A 14883-nucleotide genomic window follows, 5' to 3' on the forward strand; every position below is an offset into this window, starting at 1 on the left:
AACTAGAATTGTGTATGAGACAAAATATCTTTCAAAAATGAAGGTAAGCTAGGCATGGTAGCTCATGCCTGTAATCCCAACACATTGGGAGGCCAAGGAAGGAGGATTTCTTGAGACCAAGAGTTCAAAACCAGCCTGGGCAACATAGTGAGACCCTGTCTCTACAAAAAATAATTTTTTTTAAGTTGGCTGGGTGGGATGACACATGCCTGTGATCCCAGCTACTTGGGAGGCTGAGAGGTGGGAGGATCACTTGAGCACAGGAAGTCGAAGCTGCAGTGAGCTGTGATGGCACCACTGCACTCCAGCCTGGGTGACAGAGCAAGATTCTGTTTCTTTAAAAAAGAAAAAAAAATTAAAAAATTAAAAAAATACTTTTTCAGACACACAAAAGCTAAAAGCATTCAATCAGCAGACCAATAGCAAAATTATGTTAAAATCTCTCTTTTAGGCAGAAAGAAAATGATGCACACGTAAATACGATTCTACACAAAAAATAAAGGGCACTGGAGATAGTAACTAAGGGATTGAACACATAAAAGACATTATTCTGATTATCTAAATGTCCTTAAGAAATAATTGTTTAAAGCATAAATAACAATGTGTTATAGTATACATAACAGATATATAAAAAGTAAAATGTATGACAACACACCAAGGCTAAAAAGGAAGAAATATAAATACACTATTGTAAGGTTCTCACATGATACATGAAATGGTATAATAGCTGTTGAAGACAGACTGTGATAAGCTAAATATCATACTCTAACCCCTAAAACAACCACTAACATAACAAAAAGTTACAGCAAATAAGCCCACAAAGGAAATAAACAAAAATTTTAAAATATAATTCAAAAGACAACAGAGAAGGAGGAAAAATGAATAAAAAGGATAGAATAGAAGGGAAATATACAGCAAACCTCAAAATATCATTAATTACACAAATATAAATGATTTTTAACACTGTAATTAAAAAGTAGATTGTCAGATTCAATAAAAAGCAGGAAGATACTACCATATGCTAACTACAAGAAATGTACTTTCTCTACAAAGACACAAATCAGTTAAAAACAAAAGGATGGAGAAACATGCATCATGCTAATACTAAACAAAAGAGAGCTGTACTGACAATATTAATATCAGAAAAGGAGACTTCAGAGCAGAGAATATTATCAAGAATATAAAGAAAAGTCATTTCAGAATGGCAGTAAAAATTCACCAAGAGGACAATACAATCCTAAACATTTACATATCTAATAATAGAGCTTCAGAATGTATAAAGGAAAAATTATAGAACTACAAGGAGGAAGATAAATCTGCAATTAGTGTTGGAGATTTCAATAACCTTCTCTTACTAACTGATAGACCAAGAAAACAGAAAATAGGTAAGGTATGGAAGATTTAAACAATACTATCAACCAACTTAACATAGTTGAAATTATACAAGACTCTAACCAATAACCACAGAATACATTTTTTTCCAAGTTCCTACAGAACTTTTACCATGATAGACCATATTCTGGAAAAACTCAATATTATTTCAACAATAGAGAGTACTTCTGACTACAAGAGACGCAAACAAACAAATTACAAAAGCAGCAATATAGATAGGCAATAAATACTTGAAATAATACTCAACATCACTAATTTAATCACTGAAATGAAAAATAAAACATTCTGATATAATTTGTTCTTTTTAGATTGGCAAAGATTAAATAGATTGATAATGTATAATGTTAACAAGTATGGAAGTAAAGCTATCCATGTGTTACTTGTGGGAATGCAAACATAAAGCTTCTGGAGACAATATATCAAAAGCTTTAAATGTACATTTATGTTTTAATCCATCAATAGCATACCTTTAAGCATTTAAGTTAAGAAAATAATACAAGTGGGCCAGGCATGGTGGCTCACACCTGTAATCCCAGCATTTTGGGAGGTTGAGGTAGGTCAATCACTTGAGGTCAGGAGTTCGAGACCAGCCTGGCCAACATGGTGAAACCTCATCTCTGCGCCGCACTCCAGCCTGGGTGACAGAGTGAGACTCTGTCAAAAAAAAAAAAAAAAGAGAGAGAGAGAGATGAAAGGAAGCGAAGGGAAGGGGAAGGGAGGGGAGGGGAGGGGAGGGAAGAAGGGAAAAGAATGCAAGTGTACAGAATATATAAAGTTCATCAAAATGTATATTTAGATTTAGTAGGTATATAAAACTATCACTATAATATTAAATGAAAAATGCATATTACTAAACAGTATACTCAGTATGATCTCATTTTTGTTAACAGAAAGTATGTGAGATATTTCTAAAGGCGGGGAAGGGATGGGGTGTGCTCACCCATGCACTGCTGAAAAAAAGTCACAGAATTTAAATTATTATTTTCCCATAATTTAATGTGTTTTGATGGGTGCAGCAAACCATCATAGCACATGATGTATACCTAGTAACAAACCGGCAGATTCTGCACATGTATCCCAGAACTTAAAGTATAATTTTAAAAAAAGAAAAAAAAAGTTAAGGTCATGTAATACTTCTTAATATTAGAAAAAGAATACCCACAAAGTTATTTCCCTTTTGAATAAAAAAGCAGGTGAGAATTGAGAAAGGAAGGACTGAGATACAAAAGAAAGGAAAAATAAAAAGTCTGTAATAGTAATCACTATAGTTTAACAATTAATGACATATGTGACACTTTCTGTGTGCTAATCACTGTCATAAGCAATTTAATACATTAACCCATTTCATCCTTACAGTAACCATGAGGTAGACACTGTTATTATTCGTGTTTTACAGAAGGGGTAAATGTGGCTCAGAGTAAGCTAAATAACTTCCCCAAGAGACAGATCCAGGATCCAAACGCAGACAGCATGGTTCTATTAGCCTGAACTCTTAACCACTACAATAATCTACCCCTCTATAGGAAGAAAGGTAAGTAGAAAGAAATAATCAGAGAGCTAACATTTACTAAGCATGTAGGTGCCAGGCACTAGGGCTGATTTTAAAACTTACCCAAAGCCTCACAGCTAGTAAGTACTAAAGGTGGGACTCTGACCCGAATCTGCCTGACTTCAAGACCTAAGCTCTTTCAACTGTACCCTGATACTTTGCCAACCAATTTCTCAATAGTTTATCACAACTTTCTTGTATGTTTGCAATGTCCCAGGGCTCATGCTGATTGCTAGAAGTGGCTGGAAATCTTTGGAAAGTAGACCACTGAGATCACTTCCAGTACAAAGCTGTCCAGGCATTTCAGGGAGACTGATCATTCATACCCAAAACCTAAGTACCCAGAATTTTTCCAGTTTTCTCTTACAAATCTACATGCTACCTAATGTCACCAACAGGTAATCCATTCCTATTAATTGTGGATTTGTATATTCAAAAGCCGTATTTCAAAATATGAACACACTCAAAACTGCAATATATTAAAACATTGATCATGCCGGGCATGGTGGCTCATGTCTGTAATCCCAGCACTTTGGGAGGACAAGGCGGGCACATCACTTGAGGCCAGGAGTTCGAGACCAGCCTGGCCAACATGGCGAAACCCTGTCTCTATTAAAAATACAAAACTTAGCTGGGCATGGTGGTGCATGCCTGTAATTCCCGCTATTTGGAGGCTGAGGCAGGAGAATCGCTTGAACCCGGGAGGCAGAGGTTACAGGGAGCCAAGATCACGCCACTCCCGGGCAACAGACAAGACTCCATCTCAAACAAACAAACAAAACCATCAATCATTAATCTCATGAGGGCGGGGACCATGTCTCTCTTGATCACTATTGTATCTCCCAGCACACAACACAGTTCCTGGCATTCATCATTTCAACCTACTCTCCCAACTTAGTCACTCAATGAATATTTATTGAGTACCTACTATGTGTGCTATGCATTGTGCTAAATGGAATAGAAAATAAAGTCCGTGATCTCATAAAATGTTCATTGTAGTGTACCTACTGGGTAGTGGGATGCTGATGAAAAACAATAAACAAGTATAGAAGTATATATTCAGAATGCCAAATGGTGTTCAGTTTTATAAAGAAAAGTAAAGCAAGGTGTGGGAAACAGAGACAAAAGGGTTGGGGAGGCATGCTCTTATATATGTTGTTCAGGGAACGCTTTGCTGATGAAGTAACATTTAAACAGAAACCTGAATGTACAAGATTAAGAAATATGGCTGGGGGAAAATCATTCCAGGCAGAGGCAAAAACAAAAAGCCTTGGGGGATGAGGAGAATGCCTGATCTGCTGAGATTCAACAAGGAGGCCAGTATAGATAGAAAAGAACCAACCAGAGAGAGAAAGAAAAGACAGGTTTTGAAACCAAATGCAGGGCATTACTAGGCCTTAAAGCACTCTAGTTTCTATTCTGAATAACATGGGAAGTCAGCAGAGAATTCTGAAGATGAATGATACGATCTGACTTACATTTCAAAAATATCAATCTGATGCTTTTCGGGAAACAGACTAAAGGAAAGCTAGGGTAGAAAAGAGACCTGTTAAGAGGCTCCTGTAATAATTCAAGTAAGAGATGGCTAGGACTAGGATGGTAGCAGTTGAGGTGGTTAAACATATCAATCTGATGCTTTGTGGGAAACAGACTAAAGGAAAGCTAGGATAGAAAAGAGACCTGTTAAGAGGCTGCTATAATAACTCAAGTGAGAGATGGCTAGGACTAGGATGGTAGGAGTGGAGGTGGTAAGACATGATCGGATTCTAAATATATTCTAAAGTACAGCAACAAGATTTGCTAATGGATTAGATATCAGATGTGAGAGAAAGGGATAAGTGAAGGATGATTCTCAGGTTTTGAGATGACCAACTAGAAAGATGGAGTTGACATTTTCTGAAATTGAGAAAAATGTAGGAGGAACAAGTTTAGGGGTGCAACAGGAACATTAATAGTATGGTTTTGGAAAATAATGTTTGACATGCCTAATATGCATCTAAGTGGCAGTGTTGGGTATTTAACAGGTTATATAACCCTGCAGTGTGTGTGTGTACATATACATGTACACATATGCAAATGCAAATACTCATATGGTAAAAAGGTCTAAAAGGCAAAGTAGCAAAATAATGTGACTTGTCATCTCTGGGGAGTGAGATAATGAGTGATATTCATTTGTTTATTTTTTCTTTATGTTTGCTAAATTTTCCAATTTTTCAACAAGAAAGCTACATTACTCTCATAATCAGGAAAACATTAAAGAATCTTTGGTTTTGTCTTTCAAGAAAGAACTGGATAATTGTTTTGAAAATGAGAAAAGAAAAAGTAATAGTTTTATAAAAGAAAAGCCAAGATTGGATATCACAGTTTTACGGTTTGGGCAATTGAGGCCTTCTCAAGAGAATGTTAGGAACCTGTGGAGGAAGCTTAAGGCAGGAAATAAAGGAATGGGAAACTTAAAAGAAAGCAAACATGTAAGATAGCAGAATCAGTATTCAAAAAGAGAAAAAGTGGGTTAAATCCAGTTAAATTAAATGTGAGATGGATGAATATTCCTAGGCTTGGATATGAAAAGTAATCTCACACTTGAACTGAATTCTGAAAGACTAAGTGAAGAAGGTAGACGGAAGGGAAATCCTAGTAAAGAGACCAGGATGTAGAAGGTAGAACACAAACAAAAGATAAAAAATTAAAAATAAATAAATAAAATAAAAGAAGGTAGAACACAGGGATAAAATCATCCTGGAATGAAGAAAGAAGTTCTGCTCCTAAATGCAAATGGTGCCAGTGGGGGAATGTATAAGATGAAGCTCTCAGGGTAAGCAGAAACCCACTTCAATCTTATGGGTTAAGTTAAATATTTTAAGGTTTATTCTAAAAGTTGTAAAGAGTCATTAGAAGATAATACATGGGAGTCACAAGTAAGATTTATGTTTCAGAATTATCACTCTTCCACTGTACAGAAAACAGACTTAAAGCTAGGCAAACCTGAAGAAAGGAGCTATGTCTGGGGACTGTTGCAATAAGCCAAGCAGAAAAAGACTGGGCCTGAACATTCTCAGAGGATTGACTCAGGAGTTGAGTCTAATCTAAATTCAAACCATCAAAAAGAATAAATACAAACTTTCAAGGTCTTCTAGTTCTCAGGAATTCATATATGTGGATTTATATAATGTATTCACATAGAAGAATTGAGTAACACCCAATTGAAAAGCAATGAAAATATAAGCAATATTATAGAGAATAAACACAATCAATGCTAAAGAAACACATTATTCCTGGCAGGAATAGCAATATAATAAATGTTTGCTGAATGAATAGGTAAATGATTCTATCATTAAGACAAAAATGCATCTATGAGCAAAGAAGATCAGCATTTTTTATTTTGCTTATATCAAAAGTAAATTTAACTCCTATTTAAATTATCTAGTTATATTAAATCTGTATCACTTATTTAACTAAAGTCTATATACAAAAACATCACCGTCAAAGGATCAGTACTCATTATAAAATATTAAGTAAAAGCTAAGATATTTTTATACCTCTTTTCACATTCCACAGTTTGTTTTGGCTTGTTTCTCATCACAGAAGTTGAATGATTAAGAATCCTAGAAGTAAATCAACACATTAATTCCCAAATATATTAAGGAGAATATTATATCACAAGATATATAAAAAAATCTCTAAAATAAACTGTATCTGGTCCTTGAAGATCTTTGCTAGAAAATAATATTTAAATATTATTTAGATCAGATGCCCATAAGTGTACTATTTACAACAAAATGAAGCTCGGCAACTTTTCCAGGCGTCTTCTTTTATAAACCCTTTCTCAAAGTTTGGATTATCTTCTAGCCATGCTATTTTTGCCCTTTGCATATCTAACTTTTGGCTGAGACAGAAGATAAAGAGATACAGAGGTACCATCATGACTGATTTATTTTTTCCAGCACAGCAAATGATATGAGATGTGTTGATGTAATACGTAATTATTTTGCCAAATGAAAAATTCTAATTCTAAATGCAAAATCAGTGCTCAAGTTCAATTCTTTAAAAAAAAACCCACAAGTTTCTTAAACTTTTAATAACTATATAAAACCATTAAAACAAAAGAAAACGATGAACCATTATAAGAGAGAACTATTTCTACATAATGTTACATAATTCTAAGTATTAATCTCAAAGTCAAAAGTAATGAATTACTAACTCTCCTTAACATAACTAACCATACTTGAGTTCTTAATGTTACTATATATATAAATATAATTTTCACTTTTAAAATTTAATATCATAGAAGTAAAATCTCTGCCTTTTATTCAAAATAAAATCTATAGATGTCAACTGCCAAAAGAACAGAGAAACGGATTTTAAATAAAAGCTATATATTGACCAATAAAATACATAATGAATTAAATATAAGTTGGTAATTACAGAAATATGGTTAGCATAAAGAAAGCAAAGTCCATTATGCTGGATTCCTCACCAGCTTGGATCTAGTAGGACCTCACTAGGAAAAAGTGATAGAGATGCAAAGGACAAATATCATACACCAATCAGTGTAGCTTGGGCCAAACAATTTCAGAATTAAGGACATTCATTCTTCTTTGTACAGGCATGCATTAAAATTACCTTAAATTCTTTTTTTTTTTTTTTTTTTTTTTGAGAGGGAGTCTCGCTCTGTCGCCCAGGCTGGAGTGCAGTGGCGCGATCTCGGCTCACTGCAAGCTCCGCCTCCCGGGTTCACGCCATTCTCCTGCCTCAGCCTCCTGAGTAGCTGGGACTACAGGCGCCCGCCACCGCGCCCGGCTAATTTTTTGTATTTTTAGTAGAGACGGGGTTTCACTGTGGTCTCGATCTCCTGACCTTGTGATCCGCCCGCCTCGGCCTCCCAAAGTGCTGGGATTACAGGCGTGAGCCACCACGCCCGGCTACCTTAAATTCTTAAATGCAGAAAAATTAAGGTAATGAAATATCTAAAACTATTAGGAAAAATATATTTTAAAAGAGTATTTTTTTTTTTTTTTTTAAGAAGAGATAGCAGTAAGTACCATCCTGGGGGAAATTGCAGAATTATTGCAGGGGCAGGGGAGTCAAACTACAATGGCCTTCACTATGGTAAATTCTGATTCCTTCTCACCACACATTCATTAGCGTTGGGATTATGGTTGTGTATGAGTTATACTGAAACAGAAAAAAAAGTTGAGATCCACTTACCCATAAAATATATTTTATGTACTTGAGAATTCACCTATGTAAAATTTTGCTATGTACATTATTTTGTGTTTTACTCTGATACCCAAAGTCAAAACAAACATCTATTCTAATTAAACATCTAGACTATTAACATACTTCCCTAATCCAGTTACCAGTACTTATTTTAAGTAAAAGACTATACAATTCAGCTATGTCAACCTGGCCCCATAATACTTGAAGGCTTCCACACAAGATACCTTGATGCGTGTCCTGTTGCTCTGGTCCTCTGGAAGAGTTTATCACTGAATGATGCTCTACAACTTAAAGGCCTCTGTCTGTATTCACATTTCACATAAATCAACCAAACCAAAAGATGGGGGAAGATGTTTTTGGAGACACAGGGTAGTCATTTGTAAAGGAAGCAGAAACAAAAGAATGCATAGATTTCAAGGACTCAGAGATCTACCTAATTAGTTATAACAAGCTAGAGGTTAACATGATGCTCCTCAAATTGAAATGTTCATATGATCAGGAAAAAATCATAATAAAAGAGGTAATGTCCATAATTTCTATAATTCTAAAACAAAATTATAAACTTCCCAAACCTAGTTTTGCTTTCCATGATCCTTAATTACATTTTAATTATAACTTTTCATAATTGCTTTTTGTTATTTAGCTATATCACATAGTAATTAGAGGCTCATCTTTCCACAATAAAGAAAAACTCTCAAGACACACCTAAAAGCAAATAAAATAATTACTAAAAGGAAAGACACAACAGAAAATACTACAGTGTAAGTTAGCAGGAACAAACATGCAATGGGAACCAGTTAAATGAAGCTATTTATTGCAAAATCACACATATATTTTAATCCTTTCTTTAGAATGATAACTAAACAAAATTTCAGAAGCCAGCTAAACGTCGACTTATTAAGCCCCTTAAGAAAATCAGTATAAGAAAAAGAGCAGTAGCCACCTTTCTAACACTAATATAAATGAGTAAGACTCATGGAAATTTGTAAAACTGGCTCAATAATTTATAATACATATCAACTTCTTTGTTTTTCAACAGAATTTCCTTTATTATCAAGTGAATATTAAGAATATTCTAATAGTATCATTTTATTCTCAGTTCCTTCCTTGATTTTTCTTGTTCTAAAAAACATGCTCCCTTTTTTCAATTTTATCTTGTTTTGGTAAGAACATTTAACAAGAGATCTACTCTCTTAACAAATTTTTAAGTATACAATAGAGTATTGTAAATTATAGGCACAATGTTGTACAGCAGATCCCTAGAACTTATTCATCATACAACATTATTTTTAAGATAATGATTTTTTTCAAGACTTTTTTTTATTTCCCAAAATAATAGTGAACGTAAAATTAGAACTTGCTGAATGGCTATTTAAATATAGTTAAAGCCATTGATTCAGAGTGACTTCAATACACTCAGACGCAAGTAGAAATAATAATCCAATATTTTGACAGGGGATGATAAAGACTATTTTTCAATTAAAAAAAAATCAACAATAAACTATAAACATAAAGTAGCTTAATCAACACATCTTAATCAAAGTGGGGGCAGTCTTCTAAATAACTAGGCTTCAGACTTTAAAACCTTATGAATTATCAATTTGATGGTTTATTTGCTGATCTCTTTTCTCACCCTTTTTGAGTATTAATTCTGTACAATATCCTCTTGCTGCTCCCCTAGGATAGTTTCATGTACCAAGTACTGGCATAAGGTTTCTTAAAGAATCAAAGACATTTTTAAAAATAATATGAACTGCCAGGCGTGGTGGCTCACTCCTGTAATCCCAGAACTTTGGGAGGCTGAGGTGGGCAGATCATGAGATCAGCAGTTCGAGACCAGCCTGGCCAACATAGTGAAACCCTGTGTCTACTAAAAATACAAAAATTAGCCAGGCATGGTGGCACACGCCTGTAGTCCCAGCTACTCGGGAGGCTGAGGCAGGAGAATTGCTTGAACCCGGGAGGTGGAGGTTGTGGTGAGCTGAGATTACACCACTGCACTCCAGCCTGGGCAACAGAGTGAGACTCTGTCTCAAAAAAAATTTTTTTTTAATTAAAAAATAAAAAATATATATCAACTAAGCAAGTGGCAAAACTGCCATAAGGAAATCATCACTGAACTCAATGTAAGCTGTTTTTTAATTACCTCTAGTTTGGGAGAAGATACATGGCTTCATTTAGCTGAGAGCTAACACTGCATTTGACTTCTACTAGTAGCAAGTTAAGGAACAGCTAAGTAATATGCAGTCAAAGTAGCAGTCCTGGATGATATTTCCCTGTAGGTGAGGGAAATCTTAATCCAGTTAAATTATTTTTAATCAAGACTAAAAACAAACAAAATGTACAATAATTATTTTAAAACCTAAAAAGAGATGTTACAACTCCTGGCCTACAATTTTAAATAGCATTTCAGATCCTTCTCTAATATATTTGGAATATAAGACACAATAATAAAGCATGAAAAGGAAAATCCACAACCAGAGAAGGTATAAATTATACCAAATCCACTGTAGGATATATCTTCATATAGGATTACACTTAGATTTTTGGTCTCATTCAAATTCAACTATTGTGACAGTAAACAAAAAATTTTAATTCCCCAAATCAAAAAGATCTAAGTAACGGCAACGTATTGTAGAAGGAAGAAAGATTATTTAATAGAAAAAATACTAGATTTAGCATTAAAAAATTATGAGATCCAGTTTAAGTTCAGGCATTAACAGAATTGGCTAGGGAATCTTAAATTCTCTATACATTATAAATTTTAAAAGTAAAATGTGCTCTTTGGCCGAGCCTGGTGGCTCAGCCTGTAATCCCAGCACTTTGGAAGGCCAAGGCGGGTGCAACCCTTAAGGCCAGGAGATTGAGACCAGCCTAGCCAACATGGTGAAACCCCGTCTCTACTAAAATACAAAAAAATAGCCGGGTGTGGTGGCACACACCGGTAATCCCAGCTACTTGGGAGGCCGAGGCATGAGAACGACTTGAACACAGAAGGCAGAGGCTGCAGTGAGCCAAGATTGTGCCACTGCACTCCAGCATGGGCAACAGAGCAAGGCTCTGTATCGAAAAAAAATAGTGCTCTTTATGATCATATTATAAATATTTTAATGTCTGCAAAAATTAGACATACTTACAACAATGTCACTGTATATTTATATTTAATCTAAAAAGCTCTTATATTAGTATGTACTAACATCTAAAAAGGATGATGAAGAAGAGAGTCAGAAAAAGACAGAAATTACTTTTACATACATCTTGAAGAATAGCAGGAGTTTTCTTTGGGGAGAACACATAATTTTCTAACTAATGGCTCCTACTAGTTTTAAATGTATTGATTTAATTTTCAAGCAGTCAATCAAAAATATTATATGTGCCACATTTTCTTAATCCAGTCTGTCACTGATGGACATTTGGGTTGATTCCAAGTCTTTGCTATTGTGAAGAGTGCTGCAATAAACACACATGTGCATGTGTCTTTATAGCGGCATGACTTATAATCCTTTGGGTATATACCCAGTAATGGGATGGCTGGGTCAAATGGTATTTCTAGTTCTAGATCCTTGAGGAATCACCACACTGTTTTCCACAATGGTTGTACTAGTTTACAGTCCCACCAACAGTGTAAAAGTGTTCCTATTTCTCCACATCCTCTCCAGCACCTGTTGTTACCTGAGTTTTTAGTGATTGCCATTCTAACTGGTGGGAGATGGTATCTCATTGTGGTTTTGATTTGCATTGCTCTGATGGCGAGTGATGATGAGCATTTTTTCATGTGTCTGTTGGCTGTATGAATGTCTTCTTTTGAGAAGGGTCTGTTCATATCCTTTGCCCACTTTTTGATGGGGTTGTTTTTTTCTTTTAAATTTCTTTGAGTTTTTTGTAGGTTCTGGATATTAGCCCTTTGTCAGATGAGTAGATTGCAAAAATTTTCTCCCATTCTGTAGGTTGCCTGTTCACTCTGATGGTAGTTTCTTTTGCTGTACAGAAGCTCTTCAGTTTAATTAGATCCCATTTGTCAATTTTGGCTTTTGTTGCCATTGCTTTTGGTGTTTTAGACATGAAGTCCTTGCCCATGCCTATGTCTTGAATGGTATTACCTAGGTTTTCTTCTAGGGTTTTTATGGTTTTAGGTCTAACATTTAAGTCTCCAATCCATCTTGAATTAACTTTCATATAAGGAGTAAGGAAAGGACCCAGTTTCAGCTTTCTACTTATGGCTAGCCAATTTTCCCAGTACCAATTATTAAATAGGGAATCCTTTACCATTCCTGGTTTTTGTCAGGTTTGTCAAAGATCAGATGGCTGTAGATGTGTGGTATTATTTCTGAGGGCTCTGTTCTGTTCCATTGGTCTATATCTGTTATGGTACCAGTACCATGCTGTTTTGGTTACTGTAGCCTTGTAGTATAGTTTGAAGTAGCGTGAGGCCTCCAGCTTTCTTCTTCTGGCTTAGGATTGTCTTGGCAATGTGGGCTCTTTTTTGGTTCCATATGAACTTTAAAGCAGTTTTTTCCAATTCTGTGAAGAAACTCATTGGTAGCTTGATGGGGATGGCATTGAATCTATAAATTACCTTGGGCAGTATGGCCATTTTCACAATATTGATTCTTCCTATCCATGAGCATGGTTATGTTCTTCCATTTGTTTGTGTCCTCTTTTATTTCACTGTGCAGTGGTTTGTAGTTCTCCTTGAAGAGGTCCTTTACATCCCTTGTAAGTTGGATTCCTAGGTATTTTATTCTCTTTGAAGCAATTGTGAATGGGAGTTCATTCATGATTTGGCTCTCTGTTTGTCTGTTACTGGTGTAAAAGAATGCTTGTGATTTTTGCACATTGATTTTGTATCCTGAGACTTTGTTGATGTTGTTTATCAGCTTAAGGAGATTTTGGGCTGAGATGATGGGGTTTTCTAAATATACAATCATGTCATCTGCAAACAAGGACAATTTGACTTCTTCTTTTCATAACTGAATACCCTTTATTTCTTTCTCTTGCCTGATTGCCCTAGCCAGAACTTCCAACACTATGTTGAATAGGAGTGGTGAGAGAGGGCATCCCTGTCTTGTGCCAGTTTTCAAAGGGAATGCTTCCAGTTTTTGCCCATTCAGTATGATATTGGCTGGGGGTTTGGCATAAATAGCTCTTATTATTTTGAGATACCTTGCATCAATACCTAGTTTATTGAGAGTTTTTAGCATGAAGGGCTGTTGAATTTTGTCAAAGGCCTTTTCTGCATCTATTGAGATAATCATGTGGTTTTTGTCTTTGGTTCTGCTTATATGCCGGATTACGTTTATTGATTTGCGTATGTTGAACCAGCCTTGCACTCCGGGGATGAAGCCCACTTAATCATGGTGGATAAGCTTTTTGATGTGCTGCTGGATTTGGTTTGCCAGTATTTTATTGAGAATTTTTACATTGATGTTCATCAGGGATATTGGTCTAAAATTCTCTTTTTTTGTTGTGTCTCTGCCAGGCTTTAGTATCAGGATGATGTTGGCCTCATAAAATGAGTTAGCGAGGATTCCCTCTTTTTCTATTGATTGGAATAGTTTCAGAAAGAATGTTACCAGCTCCTCCTTGTACCTCTGGTAGAATTCAGCTGTGAATCCATCTGGTCCTGGACTTTTTTTCATTGGTAGGCTATTAATTATTGCCTCAATTTCAGAGCCTGATATTGGTCTATTCAGGGATTCAACTTCTTTCTGGTTTAGTCTTGGGAGAGTGTAAGTGTCCAGGAAATTATCCATTTCTTCTAGGTTTTCTTGTTTATTTGCGTAGAGGTGTTTATAGTATTCTCTGATGGTAGTTTGTATTTCTGTGGGGTCGGTGGTGATATCCCCTTTATCATTTTTTATTGCATCTATTTGATTCTTCTCTCTTTTCTTCATTATTAGTCCTGCTAGCAGTCTATCAATTTTGTTGATCTTTTCAAAAAACCAACTCCTGGATTCATTGATTTTTTTGAGGGTTTTTTGTGTTTCTATCTCCTTCAGTTCTGCTCTGATCTTAGTTATTTCTTGCCTTCTGCCAGCTTTTAAATGTGTTTGCTCTTGCTTCTCTAGTTCTTTTAATTGTGATGTAAGGGTGTCAATTTTAGATCTTTCCTCCTTTCTCTTGTGGGCATTTAGTGCTATAAATTTCCCTCTACACACTGCTTTAAATGTGTCCCAGAGATTCTGGTATGTTGTATCTTTGTTCTCATTGGTTTCAAAGAACATCTTTATTTCTGCCTTCATTTCTTTATGTACCCAGTAGTTATTCAGGAGCAGGTTGTTCAGTTTCCATGTAGTTGAGTGGTTTTGATTGAGTTTCTTAGTCCTGAGTTCTAATTTGATTGCACTGCAGTCTCAGAGACAGTTTGTTATAATTTCTGTTCTTTTACATTTGCTGAGGAGTGCTTTACTTCCAACTATGTGGTCAATTTTGGAATAAGTGCGATGTGGTGCTGAGAAGAATGTATATTCTGTTTATTTGGGGTGGAGAGTTCTGTAGATGTCTATTAGGTCTGCTTGGTGAAGAGTTGAGTTCAATTCCTGGATATCCTTGTTAACTTTCTCTCTCGTTGATCTCTCTAATGTTGACAGTGGGGTGTTGAAGTCTCCCATTATTATTGTATGGGAGTTTAAGTCTCTTTGTAAGTCTCTAAGGACTTGCTTTATGAATCTGGGTGCTCTTGTATTGGGTGCATATACATTTAGGATAGTTAGCTCTTCCTG

General features: G+C 35.5%; 1 protein-coding gene across 4 annotated transcripts in view; it reads right to left on the reverse strand.

The window, feature by feature from the left end:
• The window catches only part of LRCH2 (leucine rich repeats and calponin homology domain containing 2), a 129727-nt gene that overhangs the window by 40079 nt on the left and 74765 nt on the right, over positions 1 to 14883 (reverse strand). For 3 of the 4 annotated variants that reach the window (XM_045384520.2, XM_045384519.2, XM_065538594.2), the window contains exon 12: positions 6481 to 6546. In XM_045384520.2, the coding sequence (XP_045240455.2) occupies positions 6481 to 6546 (66 nt within the window). Of the gene's footprint in view, positions 1 to 82; positions 336 to 6480; positions 6547 to 14883 lie in introns of those variants that run through there. The other variant, XM_074029303.1, reaches the window with a different exon arrangement.

The sequence above is a fragment of the Macaca fascicularis genome, chromosome X (assembly GCF_037993035.2).
Source record: "Macaca fascicularis isolate 582-1 chromosome X, T2T-MFA8v1.1".
In the NCBI taxonomy this organism is placed as follows: Eukaryota; Metazoa; Chordata; class Mammalia; order Primates; family Cercopithecidae; genus Macaca; species Macaca fascicularis.